General features: G+C 41.7%; 4 protein-coding genes across 6 annotated transcripts in view; 1 reads left to right on the top strand and 3 right to left on the bottom strand.

Moving 5' to 3' along the window:
* Nucleotides 1-515, bottom strand: part of LOC145444219 (uncharacterized) — a 166,698-nt gene extending 166,183 nt beyond the window's left edge. Inside the window, exon 1 of the mRNA XM_080322162.1 lies at nucleotides 501-515. The gene's annotated coding sequence lies outside the window, so the exon portion shown is untranslated. The remainder of the gene's footprint in view (nucleotides 1-500) is intronic.
* The window catches only part of LOC145444222 (uncharacterized), a 118,984-nt gene that overhangs the window by 22,592 nt on the left and 79,497 nt on the right, over nucleotides 1-16,895 (bottom strand). The gene's annotated exons all lie outside the window — the stretch shown is intronic.
* Nucleotides 1-16,895, bottom strand: part of LOC145444248 (uncharacterized) — a 170,285-nt gene that overhangs the window by 124,026 nt on the left and 29,364 nt on the right. The window lies entirely within an intron of this gene.
* Nucleotides 1-16,895, top strand: part of LOC145444210 (rho GTPase-activating protein 5-like) — a 44,537-nt gene that overhangs the window by 20,727 nt on the left and 6,915 nt on the right. For both annotated transcript variants that reach the window (XM_080322145.1, XM_080322144.1), the window contains exons 16-24: nucleotides 174-323; nucleotides 748-854; nucleotides 928-1,030; nucleotides 2,469-2,697; nucleotides 6,548-6,612; nucleotides 7,382-7,516; nucleotides 8,211-8,365; nucleotides 8,984-9,206; nucleotides 9,819-9,968. In XM_080322145.1, the coding sequence (XP_080178271.1) occupies nucleotides 174-323; nucleotides 748-854; nucleotides 928-1,030; nucleotides 2,469-2,697; nucleotides 6,548-6,612; nucleotides 7,382-7,516; nucleotides 8,211-8,365; nucleotides 8,984-9,206; nucleotides 9,819-9,968 (1,317 nt within the window). The remainder of the gene's footprint in view (nucleotides 1-173; nucleotides 324-747; nucleotides 855-927; nucleotides 1,031-2,468; nucleotides 2,698-6,547; nucleotides 6,613-7,381; nucleotides 7,517-8,210; nucleotides 8,366-8,983; nucleotides 9,207-9,818; nucleotides 9,969-16,895) is intronic.

The following is a 16,895-nucleotide window of genomic DNA, read 5'->3' as shown; positions in this document are numbered from 1 at the left end:
TGGATACTCCGACTTCTACTTCTACTTGATGCAGTTATTTCATACTTTGCAAGCTGCCCTCTTTCTTGAAATCGACTACAAATTTACGTTCTTTCAACTTTTCCCTATTGTAGAAGGTTCATAGGTCCCATCGCATACTGGTGAATTTACGATATTATGTTTTGTATTTTCAGGTTTTTGCAAAATACACTGTAAGCGCCTACCCGATCCAGATGGTCTGTATGTCGTCAAAATCCAAAGATAGATTTTCAACTTGCTTCTTCCGTGACCAAGAAGCGCAGAAAGTCGTCATCGAAGCCAATAATCTCGCAGATACGCTGCAGGTAAAGCACTCTTTCGTGCAGGCCCATGCATTTACAACATTTAGAAGTTCCCATCAAGTCTATGATGATGTTTCCCAAACTTGTACCTGGTTGTATTTTCATAGTATGGACTTTAGTGGGTTGGTAAATAGAACTACTTCTGCCACTGGCAATTTTATATACCCGTGACGTGGCTACGTTAATACAACCAAAGATGTAAAACGAAAGTTGAAATTGAGGCTTTGCAAAACTGATTTGTGCGGTGAGCTAGCTATAGTCATCTTATTTCTTTTTACATGGGAAAAAAGGACTTGCAGAGTCTTAGTGTCTCTATGGTGTTAAGTCAACTGGCCTGTTTGATTCATTTGACGGCGTTTGCTACAGATCTTGTTAGGAATGTGTCTGAAATTTCTAGTTATCGATACGGGGAATATCTTTTCTTCAGGCAAGATTTATGACAGTCACGCCAAGCCATTCCAAACTCACGGAAGTGTACACCACGTTTTTTAAAGACGCCTGGGAGCGCAAAGAACAAACGGAGGCCATCAATAGGTAGGTGGCCTTGAGTGTGTTCATGTGGACACGGCGCGACATTGCGAATCAACGGCAAACTTTGTGTTTTCAGTATACACCGCGCTGTCACGGACGGCTCGGATAGGTCTATTAACGAACTGAACGGCATGGATTCCGACGGGTTGGAATTTGATTTTTCAAGGTCCAATATACAGGTAATGTTGATCCATGAATGTCTGATGTATGTGACGGCGGTTAGATAAAGATCAATTTCGGTTCTGTGTTGCCGGGTACTCGGGAATATTTTTGCCAGGAAAGCGGTTTGAAATGATTGATGATTGGCAGGTCTTCTCGGCCTGTAGCTGTGTTTTTTCAACAAATCCCATAGCACGAAATGCATCACCCTCGCACAGATTCACATTTGTGCTATCCGATGAATGGTTAGTTCACTCTGGAAATGTTGACATGGGCTTGTTTTTTTCCCAAAAAAAAATGTGTTTGTGTTTCAAAAGTGACGAGACTAGGCCCCATCGCAGGGTTGCCAGAAGAACACCCAAGCTTTCGTCGCCAAACATGCGAATTATTTTAGTGGGGCCGAATTCATGTGACGTCATGAAAGGAATTGTGATTTTGTATTCTATTGCTCGATTAACCATCCATGGCTATTTCTAAAAGTAGTATTTTAACGATGAATATAAATATAGATAACTAACTTACGGATAGATACGCAACACCCGTCGTCACGCTTGCTTGCTCAGTGTAAATAACTGCTCAGCAAACTGAAAGCAACATAATTGCTAATCCCATAGCTGACGGCCTGGCGCTCAAATCAAATAAAGCTGATCTTATTTGAAAGCTACTGTCGCACTGATTTCGAAAATATACATCAAAATTTCATCAAGGCAATGGAACCACCCTGAAATAGCCTTCAAAGTCTTTAAATCGGCATTGTTCTAAACAATCGCAGCGAGCAGCACAATGACTGTAACAATGACCCTTACGAGGTTGCGATTGCTCGGAACAATGCCAATTTTCAGACTTTGACGTGTATTACGTGGGGGTTCCATTGTCCTGATCAGATTTTCATGTATATTTTTGGAATCAGCGCAACAATAGCTTTCAAATAAGATCAACTTTATTTAATTTAAGCGCTTGGTCCATCAGCTATGGGATTCGAAATTATGTTGCTTTCAAACTGCTAATTGGCACGGAGCAAGCAAGCGTGACGACGGGTGTTGCGCATCTATCTCTAGGTTAGATATCTATAATATCACAGAAAACTGAATAAGCATTGGTTTGTAAACAATTATATCTTTTTGCGGCAAGATAATTTGACTGTGGCATACTATTTTTTGCAGCCGGTGGTCTGAAAATATATCTCACTTTTAGCAATTTGGTCTTTAAAACAGCGAAAGGGCAACCCTGCCTCTATGTCTGTAAGCAACAATATTGGGGGTATGATCAATCGTTAACGACCCACGTCGGTGTGGTCATTTTGGTTACCTGGGTAATGGAACCGTGTAAAGTAATTGCATCCGTACCAGATTGAATTTATTTCAAATGATGCCGGAGGCTTGGAATAAGAGAAATTATCTGCCAGTCAAAGATCAACTCTGCCGTTAACTTGACTACCATGTCCGATTATGTTTTCAGGACGACGACTCGAGACCGGGCTCTCCCGATAAGTTTACGACGCGGAGCACCCTAGGCGCCTCGAGTACGGAATCTCTCCCCCCGTTCCTCAACAGGTCTTCGGCGCTCGTGTCTGGAGAACGGGACCAGATGATTTCGTCGCCCGCGAGCGAAATCGCTTACCCGACACACACGATGTCAAAAGGAACACCGGTGTCGCCCGGGAATGAACTGGACTCGTCTTGGAATCGTAAGTGTCGGCACGTGGTCACGTTTACAGCTGAGCGAAATTAAGTAGGCTACCTCTGCCATTCGAATTCAATTCAATCCCGAATTGAGTATCAGGCTACGAGTCAAGTACAGTATTTGAGAGTCCAATTGTGTGCTGTGACTAATATGAAAACAATGCCACTTATACACCACATTAAAGATTTCAAATGCTATTTTTCGACCACACCCACTTTGTAGGGCTTTGTGAGATCAGTAACTCGCAGAAATGTCGTTTCCACCGACGTTTGTACCTTTGTACGGCACGTTTTGGATGCTGTGTCATGACCAATCGATATGTTACGAATTCCACTGCGGTAACAATCTGTCGAAGCTATAATTCTCGTTGTTCATATTACTCTTATAGGCTAGGGGTGAATAATTTGGTTCTCGAAAAAGAACATGTCTCATTACTCGACCGGAGTCATCATGTTTAATACTCGATTCAGATTCTAAGGTTTTATAACTGATTTGGCCAGCCCTAATCACTATGCTTGCTAATACGCCTACACTCAGTAGCTAAACTATTGCTGTTCAATCGTCGAAATTTGTCCGTTACGTCGATGTATTCCGGCAATAGTGACGGTTTGCCGGTTCAAGAATTAAAACCTTATGTCATACCGTAATTGCTGTCATCATTTTTATATTACTGATGATTTGTTATAATTGTTCGGGATATGTCGCTGATCAATCGCCATGCCCATAGTGGCACGACTGTTGCGATGTGTAATTACTCGCGCGGAAGACGGGCTTTCTACCGTGTCGATGGTTGCTTGTTTCTAGAGTTGTGTCTTGGGTAGGAACACTGAATTTTCTTTTGTTCCCGTTTTTGAATTCGCCACGAGACTGTTGCACCCAAATCAAATCAGTTCTCAAAGATTTTCTAGAAAAAATGAAGTCCTACTTGCTAGAGTAATTACGGTGATTGGAATTTCCATGCTGGATAACCAGCATTCCCTGCTTTAACAATGTTGTTGTGATTTATTCATCATCTTGTCCACTCTAATTGGTGATTAAGTGGTCAGAAGAATTCAAGTAAATTTGTAATGACTCAACGGGCATGAAACTTTGAGTGCTTTCAGTACGTTCATGTTGGCAATCGGTAGGTTCATTAGATCATGACTTCAAAACAACAAACTGGTGAATATTGCATGTATAGTGATCAGTGTCCGGCCATATTTGGAGTCGTAACTGCAATATTTCATCGTTTAATTGTCTTGGAAATGTGTCGTTGCTGTGATGTGTTGTTATGGGAATGTGAACCCTCTTGACAGTGACACGGGCATGTTGTTATGGTGTAAATGGAGATGGAATCGGGCATTGTGAAATGTAGAGGCTTCTCAGCAATCCACTTTGTCCCTCTTTGAACTTGTTCAATTCGACACGTTTCTCCCGAGGGTTAAACGGTGTTGTTTTCATGGTAGTGAGGAATGTTTTTTTTTGTTACTGAATTGCTCCTTAAAATATGTGGCCTCAGTGACAATTATTGCTGCATTTTCAAATATTGCGTAAATGCACTTCTGATATCAGATTTAGGCAGCTTTTAAGTGTAATAAGTCTTGAAATATAAAGTGAACCCGGTCTTTACCGTTCAAATTCACAACTTGACCTGTCTTTCTCAAAAAATAATGCACAATATCTTGATTGCCCTTTCCTATAGCTATCACATAATCTCTATTTAGATCTTGGGGTTCTTTCAATCATGAAAAATGAACTTTCAGTTGATTTTTGCACGGCTGTCCATTCCCAGTATTCACTTCATAAAAAACTCCCGATGCATTTATTGAGGAAGTGATGTAATGAAGTTCTTCAGGAAGGACAGAAGGGTCAGAATTCAATAGCCAGTATTGGGAAGTGACGGTTGTTACGTAAGCCTACTGTGTAAGTTTATTCGCCTGCAGAAGATGGATTAGCCGGTCTCGCTGTAGATAGAAAATACGGTAGTACCGTGTAACTTGTTTTGTTTACTTATAAACACGCCACAAGTTATGTAACGGGCAAGGAATGAGCCAGGCCAATGCTAGTGACAGTGATGTATATCCTGGAAGATTATCGAGTCATGGTAGATACATGTTATGCTTGTTACTTTCCGCTCATTCCAATTCCCCTAAATGGTCGGAAAACATGAGGAAGCAGTAGTTTTGTTGATAATTTTTCTACATTGCTGCAGTTAAACGTAGTGTGTCGAGTGATTCACCTTTTGTTTTGGAACAATCGTGCACTTTTCAGTTTCGGCAGCATTTGAATTTAGCCCGAGGGGCTGGTTTTTAAGATAACCTGTAAGGTCACAGATGGGTATAAAAGACCGAGTATCACCTCATTACCTTGGAGTTGTGCTCAGCTTGTCAGCAATAATACTTGAAGGATAGGCATACGAAACAGGAAGCATTCGTTCATTGCGTTGATAACTTTCCTATGGCTGGTTATCATTATAAAACCAGGAAGTAACAAACCTAGAAAGTCTATTGTGATTCATTTGATTGAAGTGAGGAGAGAATTAATGTGTATACAAGTCATGATAGCCGTAAAAAGGGTAACTCTCGATGGTCTGGTAGCTTCAAGTTTTATCGCCCTCTGTGTGCGGATGCTTGAAGCCAGTTTCGCCATGTAATAGCTTATTTTATTGATTATTATGGACTTGCTTGCTCAAGATAATCTTTTGCCATCTGTTGCTTAGGGATATTTTTGTTTAAGAGCTACTGCTGAGTGCTGACTGCTGTGCGTGTAGTGTGCACTGCAAATCGCTGTGAATTGAAGGGTGATAAAATGTATTTGAAAGTATATTGCTTCTAATTATCAGTGTATCACTATTAACGGGGCTAAATTGAACTGTGTCTTTGACGAAAATAGGTTGGAAATTGATTTTGTTTCTGTTCCAGTAACCTCGAGAGAATTGAGAGAACTTTGATTTAATGCATTGTGAGATCATACAGGTCCAGGTCGTGAATGTCGTCAAATGACTTAGGTTCTGAGTGCAGTTTTATTTCGAGTTCGCTAGCTCCGGGCTCTTTAGTAGAGCTGCTGCTTAAATCATCTGTGCTGCTATATGTACAAGTTCATGATATAAAGTGGTTTCTTCTGTACTTCAGAAACAAGGACCAATAGTTATCCTATCTTTGAAACTTCTCTGTTATGTATGTCTAATATCGCTCTCTATCCGATGGCTAGTTTGGTGTGTGCTCAATCTAACTTGGACCTTATTCGGAAGACTGGTATGTATTTGTGTAACTAGTCTACAGAATTTCGTGTGCATAAGCGATTTTGACTTCCATCTTCCAGTTTGACCAGTTCAGCAGGCTTGAAATCGATCTTCCTATCTTTGTCTGCGATCAGCCAGCGCAGGGTGGCGTGACTCATTTTAAATAAAAGCCGTCTGGCACCTCCCGGGTATTGTGATCGGATTTTGGAAACCTTGAAGAATAAGCCCAGAAACAGATGTGCGAAATGTGTCATTTACAAATAGCCTAGTACCACTCTGTGTGAAGTGTGTCCGGCTTTATTAGACACCTGTGTTGGGTGTTGTGATAATTCGCCAGACTGTAATATCAGCACGATGTTGTTTTGCAAATTTGTGGTGATTTTCGGAACTCCCTCGGCCCTTATCACCTGCGTTATCTTTCAGCTTACTAAAAGCAAACGGGAAGAGGTATCCTCTCCGAGTGTTTTATTACTAATGAGTTTCTCCAATAACTTTATGGTGATGTGGGTTTGTAAAGCTGGGCAAAATGTGATTTGTCTGCTATCAACATAGCGTGTCTTGACTTGCGTTATTTCTTGTGTCATTCTATAAAATATTATTATTACTATTTTCTTATTACAATTTTTTTTTACAGTCAGCGATGATTTCAGATGCGAAACGCCAAGTGCAAGTCCAACGGCTGGTCTTTTAGACAACGAGGTACGATTGATTTTATATGTTTTGTAATGTGAAACTCGTTTATTTCTTACAACAAATCGGATCCATTGCAAAGTTGATGATTTTTGTAAGTAGGGCTATGCGAGATAATAGCCGCAGAAGTGCCTTCAACGTTATCGCCACATTATGACTTATACTGATTAGTCACTATACATTTTTATTGTTCTGATGAACGAACTGCCGCTATCGCTTCATTTACTCACACTTACTAGCCTGTCACTAATTCTTATCATAGTACTCATTGCTGAATCATTTTCGTAAAGCCGTGTGGTGTCTGTGTGTTAGACGTGCACAATTGCTCAGTGTGGACAGCCTTATTGATACATATGACATAGTTTTATGGATCAGTAAAAGTTTTCTTATGACCTGGACCAGCTACCCATTTCTGAAGTGCATTCAGATGTAGTTGGTAAATAAGTGCTGCCAATTTTTGCTAAGGATTCTCAAACTCAATTAGTTGGCTATTACTTACTCTACTTACTAAGGCTGAGTTAAAGGCAGCTTTTAAAACTGTGTAATGCATCCCACACTGCACCCCAGAAGAGGTATGAGTACAATATTAATGATGTGCAAAGTATATACACAGCTTACTTTTGACAGCCTCACTAGTGAAATCGCTACTTGCGAACTTTGACAAGTGAAAACTTAATACTTGGCAGAAGTAATACAAAGACAAAGCTATCAGCTCTGTGCAATCAAATAGAGTTATGTAGTAAAGTGTGGTAGCTAAATTCTTCATCCGCTATAACAGGAGGGCCCCGGACTGAGCGATTTAAGTTCATATACAAAGCCTGCCTCGTCCTCAAGCTCACAATCTAGTGGCTCTGTTCCCGGGAAACTGAATCCGGAACTTGTCAACAAGGTGGCAGCAGTGATCAAGCCCAGAGTAAGTTTGTTACTGTCTTGTGAATTATCCAAATGGATTGGTTAACAGTGTCACACTGTCACTTGGTGTGCATTTTAGGACGTCATGTCCATTGTCAGTCAAAAGAATGATTGACTGCCTGTTGTCACGGTAGGGGGGGTCATCGCACCATTGCACGCCTGCTATAACCGAAAATTCGTAATGATATTAAGGTTTGGTGGTCTGACGATTTGCGATTACAATTGTTTCAAGAGGATCATCAGTGCTGTTGCACTGATTCATGACGATTGACGACCATGAGACTTCACTTATTGATGAAAATTCTGTGAAATCTGTGGTTCATATTACTGACTTCAATATAACCGTGTTGCACTGAAAGTATTGCTTTCCTACTCGGCTGATTCTATATAAATGAAGTTTTAATGGGATGTGTTTTTCTAATAACAGCCTCTGGTTATGATCGTTTTGTTAAATCACGTAATTGTTGTGTTTGAAGTTGTTAATCAATTGATGACAACTGCCACTGTGGATATTGAGATATGCTTAATACCTATCGTTTGTTGTGATATAATTGAATACTGTGATTGATCACTGTCAGAAACAGCATTAAAGTCCACTTCTCAGCTTTGTGTGTAACAATAGATGCTGTGACACTGTCTCGTATACCTGGCATCTCCGTCGATCCTAGTGGTAACTCTTCCTTCTTGCATTCAAGCCATCAAAATCGCAACAGAAGGCTTTGGGCGAGATGGTGTCCGACGGTGCTAACTTTCCTTACATGGTCGGCCCCTACGACCCGAAAAAGACGGGCCAAAAAGTGTTTCCAAATTTGGAGACGCCGACTCAGAAATTGGATCATATGAAGGAGAGGTGAGTGAACGAAAATACGTTCCCGGGAATTCAGGAATTATTTGGCAAGTCTGCAGTTAATACCAGTTATATGTTTCATAAAGTAGACGGATTTTTGTTTGTTACTGGGACATCTGGTACCTTAACGCAACCAAATACCCCAATTGCGATGTTTATTTCCGTCACACTTGAGGTAGGATGGCATTTTTTTCGCCCTTTTTTATAACTACTATATACATCCTAACGCAGCCAAATAACCCACTTGCTATATTTATATCCGTCAGACTCCTCGAAGGCTCACGGAAAGGTATTACGTCCTTTTATGGGTTTTTCATTGAAGATAGACGTGAACTTTTGAATAATGACTAACACCTTAATGCAACCAAATACTCCAATTGCGATATTTATTTTTGTAAGGCTTACCGGTGAATGTTGAATGGCACTTGGTGGCCACTAATTTTATCCGAATGCTCTGAAATACATACACGCCTTTCATGTTTCTTGAATGAAGATTGTTGTTTATGACCAACAACTTATTACAGCCAAATACTCCAATTTTAATACGTATTTTCATGAGAATTGGTTAAAAATTTCGGAAAAGTATTCCGTCCGTTCATGTTTCGTATTCTTGACTCTCAGCCACTCTACCTCGTCGCCGCACACCAAATCGAAGTTCTTCCACAAAGGCGGCACCCAAAGCAGCAGCGCCCTCACGCGCAGACCGACGCCCTACAAAAGCTCAAATAAGAAGAGAGGAGCCGACGGCGATAACGCGGACGGCGCCACAAACAGCGTTGGGAAACCCAACCGTTTTTCGACTGCCGCTCTCATCGACGCCAGGAGCGACCCGGAGCCTAACACGGTAATTAGATTGGATATGGTGGGTGGCAGTGTATATTAAATGTTATGTGTCTCGGGATTCTCCTGCATTTCGCTACCAAGCCAACAAATATCATGTCATGTAAGATGTTAATTGACTCGCGCTTGATCGAGATTTGGTTATTGAGAGCGAAAAGTTTCTGAAAAAGTTGGGATATCCATGGCTAACCCAAAGTTTTTGAAGCGTTGCCCACCGATTCTGGCTCAATTCCAACCTATAGAAGCGTTGCTATAAAAGAAAAAAAGTTTTATGAGTTGGAATTGCACCAATGCGCAGCCTTTAATTAGGTAGCCTTACACTTTTATGAAGTAGCCAGTTCAATTTGAGAAAGAAATTTTTACTGAAGACCAATGTTCCCTCTAATTTTTCACGTGTCTGCGCGCACTCATCAACTCACTGCGCGGTCCTTTGGACAACAGTCTGTAACGATTAAAAAAAGGTCATCACTTCGGCTTTCTCGTGCGCAGCTTATATTTTCTGTGCGCAGAGACCGTGCCAGCACTGCGCAATCGCGCATGTGCGCAGTTTAGAGGGAACATTGCTGAAGATCCATGTTGGCTGAAGTTGACTATTTTCCGATCTGGCCCTTTGCAGAGCATGCGCAGAGGCACGAGCCACGAGGTGCTGCTGTCGGGCATGGAGAAGGGCTACGGCCCGTCTCACACTACCCAGAAAGAGGAGAAGATGATGAAACAGAGGCTCAAAGACGAGGAGAAGAGGAGGAGGGATGAAGAGAAACGAAGAGTAAGCGCTCGTTTTATATCTCCTTTGCTTGCAGATGCGTTTTTCGCGTTTTTACGAATCCGCTATAGGTCGCTGTTTTAGAATCTACGCTTGCAGTAGACTCGTGGGTGGATGATAGGCGTATACATTTGCCGTATTTGCACCTTGGTCGCACCGATGAGTGAAATCGAGTCAAATACACCAATCTTTATGGTGATATGTCGCGGGGTGTGGTATTTTCTCTTCACGTGGACCAACTTTTGGCTTTTTTCATGGGGTGTTGCATCAAATTTTACCTCTCTCCACCAGAGTTGGATCAATTGTAATTTGTGATTGACCTGAAAGTAAAATAATTTCACTTTTTCACGTAATTGCAATTAAAGCATTTCTATTTTGTGTAATTCCAATTGTAATTTGATAAAAATTTTGCCTAATTATAATTTCAGTTACCGTGCATTGTTGTTGAAACTGACAATCACAACATAAAATAATTAAGCCTATTCACATTGGTGTTCTATGTATGCCTCGTTAACTAGATAATTCAGTCACGCTAAACTGTTTCCCATACTTCAGTAGCAACAAAAGACTTAGTAACTCAGTAACTTTTTTCTGTGTGTGTATTTTTCTGCACTCATCATGATTAGGAATAGTTCGAAAACGTTTTTTTTTTAAATTAAATGGTTTTATACGTATCATGAAGGAAAGATGAATTACGTGTGATTGTTGCTAATTACGTCGCTACGGTTGACAAAGAACACCTCTCTACCGGATCAATTACATGTTTGACAGTAATTGTAATGTAATTGAGACATGCAAGGGAGTAATTGTAATGTTCTCCACCTTTATAGTATATCTCCATATGAATCGGCGGTGTGTATTCGACTCATTTTCATCCGTTGAAATGGAGGTGTAAGCACAATTTCTTACCGGAAAGTGCTGTTTACCCGAATTTGCACGCTATGCTATAATGGGAATCGGGGAAATATACGATTTCCGTTTGCACACTCAGTAGAACATTCGGCGGGAATGGTAAGATTCTATTGCTTGCTTCGCGCGCGTCGGCGAATCGTTGGTGATTTCGCGCCATTAATTAAATGTGTCGATTGTCTCGTGTTACGCGTGTACGTAGCTTTCGTGGCCCTGCTCGCGTGCGAACCCGCTGTTTTTTAGTCTTCAATTCTGTTGGTATCTTGGTTCCTATTCCTGTTTTGATCTCCGTGAATCCATTTTCGTGAATTGGCGTATCGCGTTTGTGTAATTACCCCAACGAACCTGATTTGACTTCGCTGGTTTATTGTTTTGTACGGGGTTAATACGGCGGCTTCAAACTGTAGTTATTTCCCACTGGATCAATTTCTAGCGTGTTGCCGCGTTCCTCGGACGTATTTCTCACGCTAAGAAAACTTTCCGCGGTTCTGGGATGCCTGTTTCTAAAGTTTGTAGCATCGGGATGTGAAATATTAGCGGGCGGTATAAAAGGGCTTCATCTCTGCAAGCTTGTGCATTTTGTGTTCTATCAAGTCGGCTAGAAGCCGAGTGTGGAGACGTCAGGCAAACCCGCCAGATATCCGCATCTGTCACCGTAGCATCTCCGGCATTCCTGCGTGTTTATAATTGCCGGCTGTCGTTATTGATGTAACGGCGAGCAGATTAAATGTTTTGGTGGCGAGATACAGTTTCTTATTCGAGTGCCAAATCTTAGTAGATATCAATTGAAATCGATTTTTTTCAAGAGGTGCCGTTCGCACTAGATGTTTATGAACGAAAATTACAATGTCAATACTTCCTTCCCGCCGTTAGGAGCCTTGAAAACTTATATTGACGGTATCGCAGTGTCGAAAACAGGTAGCCGTCCGTGGAAATGATATTGCTGAGAAATTGCGACGAAAGCGCGGCATTGTCGCGAGCAATACGAAATAGTCTCGGTCAAGAAATAGCAAATTACCTTTGCTGTGATGCAACTGGTATTATTTTCCTTGTGGTCGCATAAAATGTACATTGTACTTGTACATGTGTTAACTTCATTCTGCTGTGCCTTCATAATTGAGGACTCGATTTCGCACAGCCTTACTAGCGAATTCCCGAATCCAATTCTTGCCCCCCCCCCCCCCCGCGTCATTTATGCTATCTGTGTCGCCAAGTACTAACTCCCGGCCAAATTATGATGGTATCTCCGTCAGCGTGGCGTAGGCTTTTACACCGGGGCTTGATTTTAATCTGATATTTCGACGCGTCTATCCGATCTCCTGGTTATTCAACCCTCGCTTAATCTCCATCGCCAGCGATAATGACCCCCGCTCGCCACTACAGCCCGCGATGACGCGTGTTATGATGCTTTTCGCGACTTTTTTGTGTACATGTCACAAGTAACGTGAGTAATCGTGGCGGCGGGCCGAGTTTTTGTGTGATTGTCGACTTGTTTGGACGCTGGATGTGTCAAGTGTCGCGAAATGCGGTTAAATTGCCGGTTGCGGGTGGCGCGGACGGTTATTAGGAACGCATCGATGGCGCGTTTTAAAAATAGAGATGCGTTTTTGTTTGTAGAGTCTGACATAATTAGTGTGAAGCCGCTGTTTCGTGGATAATATACAGGCAGGGATAGTGTAGTGGAGGTGACAGTACCTTTGTTTATCCCGGTAGCGCAGTATAATATATCGGACAGCTAGATATTGTCAGCTTTTTTAAGATCTGATTAGAATCGGAATTATGGATAGACAGTCTTTTTCTCAAATTAGATAAGAATTGGAATTAGTTAGGTAGCAAAATCTTGGAAATTGAATTAGAGTTATAGGTTGTGTTCGGGTAATTTCCGGGTTAGGGCTAGTTTTCTGTGTAAAAAGCCACATGCCCAAATGTCTTGCAACCAGATCCATCACGGGCGGCGTGTGCGTCAGTGTCGCGGTTCTGCATCAGATGCATTTGTTGCTGTTGGTGAAATTGTCTTGGTGCCATCCGTCATAAGCGGCGATTGCGTCAGTTTGTACGTGCAATTTCGGGTGTACGCATCAAGTGCGTTTGTTACTGTCGGCGTAACATTCTTGGTTACGCGTAATTGATGTTTCAAGTGCCAGAAACCGATTAGTACTAATTCATAACGGAAGCCGTGGTATCATATATTTTGAATTCAAATCATGAATTACGTGCCCTGCTCCGGGCCAGACTTGTACAAACTACGAATCTTGTTACTTGACGGCCAACTAAGTACTGTTTTTTTATTAGTTCTAGTGGCATATAGCCCGTCCTAGTTGCATATCGCCCGTCCTAGTATCGCCAACGACGCTTTGTTTTCTACCCTGTCGCAACTAGCAGTATTTGGCCACTAACGTGACATATATATTGCTCATTTTACCGACCCCCGCGTCAAAAAATAATTGTTCGTTACGTTAGTGGCCAAATACTGACAGCTGCCTGTTTTGTGTCGATTAAGAAATTCTCGCAACGTAATAGTGGTCGGCTTACTGTGGTCCGCGAATGGTTCCTGTAATTTCGCATGGCAAGTGCAGGCTCACAATCGTAGTAGTCAGTGGTCGCTGATAAAAACTGAAAGAAGCTAATCTCTTTTATCTAAATATGTATGTTGTGGCCTTGCTTGGTACGTCTTAGTAATCGAAAGTTAGTGAGATAGCTGCAATACTTTCTCAATGTTGGCGATTTACGTAATTTGATGACCGGCCCGCAGAACAAAAAAGGTTGCCGACCTCGGATAGACAATACATGTCCGATTAATTCGATGTGTCTTCTGAGTCATATAGTCACCGCGAACGCCAAAGATTATTGTTATCGCTCTTTGTACCAATTGTAACACTACGTTTATTCTATTTGGTCGTTTGTGAAACGCAAATGAAGCCCGTTGGTTGATGGAATGAGATGGCAATTGTCTGATTGTAGTTGACATCATATCGTATCCATATCCATTATCCAACCTATAGGGTGGACAATTATATCACTAATGTCGATGTAGCATTGCGTCAAAATTTTCTTGATCTTACTAATACAGATCTTGCACGCGTTTCGCTTTGACACGACAGTGAACCCATGAAACCAGACTGTGTCTTACATTTTGCTGTTCTTTATGCCTCCACACGACCATATACATGGGTTTTGACACCGTAGAAAGAATCGGCCGCTTTGTATCAGACATTGTTTGTAAGGCGTGCGAGGTCAAGCTAACAACTGCGGAAGGAGGCGTAATTTCCATGCTACTGGTTGTGAGGCCGTGAAAGGCGTGTCGGCCGTCCCGTAGGTTATCAATAGTAAAGCCACCTTTTTGTTGCCGCAGCGGTTTGGCGACTAGGCACTAGCGCATCGTGTAATATTGCTAACACTATGGATTTATTGGGCTTGAGCAAATACTTGGCTCGCTAAATGTCGGCGATGTGACGTATTCGGCTCGCGTACATTAGTGGTAGCCTTTGAGAGCGGTAGCCTTGGTATCTCGAGATTTCACATTTTGCTAGGTATATCTTGTTGCGATTCCGTCATTTCTCCGTGCAGTATCATGTTGCGGCGTGTAGGTGACTCGAAAAGGGCGTCTATTTTACGTAGCGTTAGTGGATCATTTTCAATGCTCGGTTATTCCGTAAATACCGGTTTCGCGTTTTTGTCAATGCGCTGTTGCTATCGATTTTAGGGAAACTCGTGTTTTGACTCGGGGCCAGGTAGTCATGACTCTGTATATTCGTGAGGTTAAGGTATACTATCGTGATACACAGGACCGGGTTGTCGTGACCGCGTGTATTCGTGTTGCGTAGTCTTGCTATCGCTACCGCTGGTTAGATGCTATCGAGTTTCGTTGCGTTGTTGTTGCGTTGGATTCAGAAGTACATTAGCCTGCGCTTGTCCATATAATGCAAAAGTGTACTAGTAGTAGTAACTATATTGATCTTCGATGACACAAAATAGGTTAAACCGTCCAGTGTTCAGCCAGATGCGCGATACGGATTTCGGATGACGCCGCTGTGAACTGCGCGAATTAGCGCCGTAGTATTTCGTCCGTAATCGTAGTGGCGCGTCGCGCTTACGACGCTGACAGCCGATTGGTTGCACCGGTGCCCGTAAGCATGTGCTGTCGTTAGGTTACGTAACTGTCGTATCGTTCTTTATGGCTTAATAATGCTTTGTTTGTCCCGTGCGAGAAGCACGTGAATATTGCAAATACGACTCTGTGTAATCGTAGTGCAACGCAATTTGCGATGTTCGACTTGGCAGTGTGTGGCGTCATAAACGGCATCCGGTCGTTGTCGCCGTTGTTGATGGAGACATCTCAAATTGCACTGAATTAGCGCGCGGTTTTGAAATCAATTCGTGACTGAATGGCTGTGCGCATTTTCTGCTAATCAATCCTGCTGTTATTTTCAGTTATGCATTGCAGGAAATGACAGGGCGGCAAGGCGGTCCTGCCTTTTGCTATTTATCTGGTTTATTTGTTATATTGGGTCAAATACGCCCACAATGATGTAGCTATGATGTGAATCAATCATCCTTTGGTTTTGTTTACAGGGTTTATGAATCTTGCAGTAAGCGTTGTTGTTCTTTCAATAGACGCTATTTATGCATGGGCTGTTGTCAGGCTACCTTGGTTTAATCCTATTGTAGTTAGCGAATTTTGTGATCTATCTACGTGGCTTATACCGCCGGCTACTGATATAGGTAGTTTCTTTTGCTTTAGATGGCATTATATACCGTACCTTCACATTCTTCGTGACATATCATGGCTATGGAGAAACACTGTGTAATAACAATAATTCGAGTGCTTTTGTTCGAGTAATTGACCTTTGTGCAACAAATTACGCGTTATTTTGTCACCAAAAATTTGAAATCCTTTAATTGAACATTTGTCTTGCGTTCTGTTTGATTTCAATCCTACCGGTCAACCTACCTCTTTCCTTTCTCAAAGGTATCACTACTAATTCATAATTGAATTCCCTTTTATTTTGATTTATTGCCGAATTTCTGGCATTTTTTGTTCCGCCGCTTGATCAAGCATGTAGAAAATTCTTTTGTCACCTGCGGGCGTTAGATAGTCATGCATCATATCTCGCACTTGTAGCCTGAAGACGGAACCGAGTGATCAAATTTTTGTGTTGTACATGCCTGAAAGGGATTCCAGCTCCTTACGTATACAAATATTTCAATCTTGACGGTTAGCGGTGTAAATATATTTGGTTTTTGACACTTTATTATATAGATAGTTTTGCTGAAAAGCTATCTATTATGATATTTTCGATTGTGTATTTGTAGACTTTCTTTGGATTGAGTTGAGTACGGTAATCTACGATTTTATTACCCTCAATATGTGGAGTCAATAATAGCCAGATTTAATATCAAAGTCGATAGTATTGCAGACAAGGACATTACCACTGGATAGCAGAGAACAAAGCACTTTGAAGCCGACAGTGATAACTTGACGTATTTGCTCGGTGTATTGCTTGATATAGGGGGAATTTTTTTAGTTTCGATTGTGCAGGAAGTTTTGGATGCTCTGTTCTTCCAATTGTGTGAAGCTAAATTTGTTTAATACGCTGAGATGCTTCCATATTTGGTCGGGGTGATATGTTCAATCTCACTGACTCACTTCTGAAGTTTAAGTCCGATTGCAACAATCCAGATGTATTGGCGTTTTTCACTCCCTGTGAATGCAAATCATGAGGCTTGTTTCTTGCAAAATTATTTGTCATTCAGAAGCGTAACGGAGATAATTTTGTAATGTATTTTGAAGTTGTACAGCTGTGGAGATTTTTATGAATCAGCGAGTGGCCACTGTGAAGGGTACGTGCTGTGAACCAGACAGACGAAAGTATGAATGTACAATTTTCCCCCTCCTGTCTCGCAAGCACATGTCTCTTCAGAGCAGTTAAATCGAAGCCATTCTTGAGTGCTTGTTGAATAATTTAGTGGGCAGCACTTTCTCTGAATGTAGATATAAACTTGGTGTCTTCTGTTTTAGAT

Source organism: Botryllus schlosseri, chromosome 8 (genome assembly GCF_051294905.1).
Source record: "Botryllus schlosseri isolate E-star chromosome 8, Bs_hap1, whole genome shotgun sequence".
NCBI classification, from domain to species: domain Eukaryota; kingdom Metazoa; phylum Chordata; class Ascidiacea; order Stolidobranchia; family Styelidae; genus Botryllus; species Botryllus schlosseri.
Note: the sequence above shows the minus strand (reverse complement) of the source record. Positions and strands in the feature narration are given on the sequence as shown.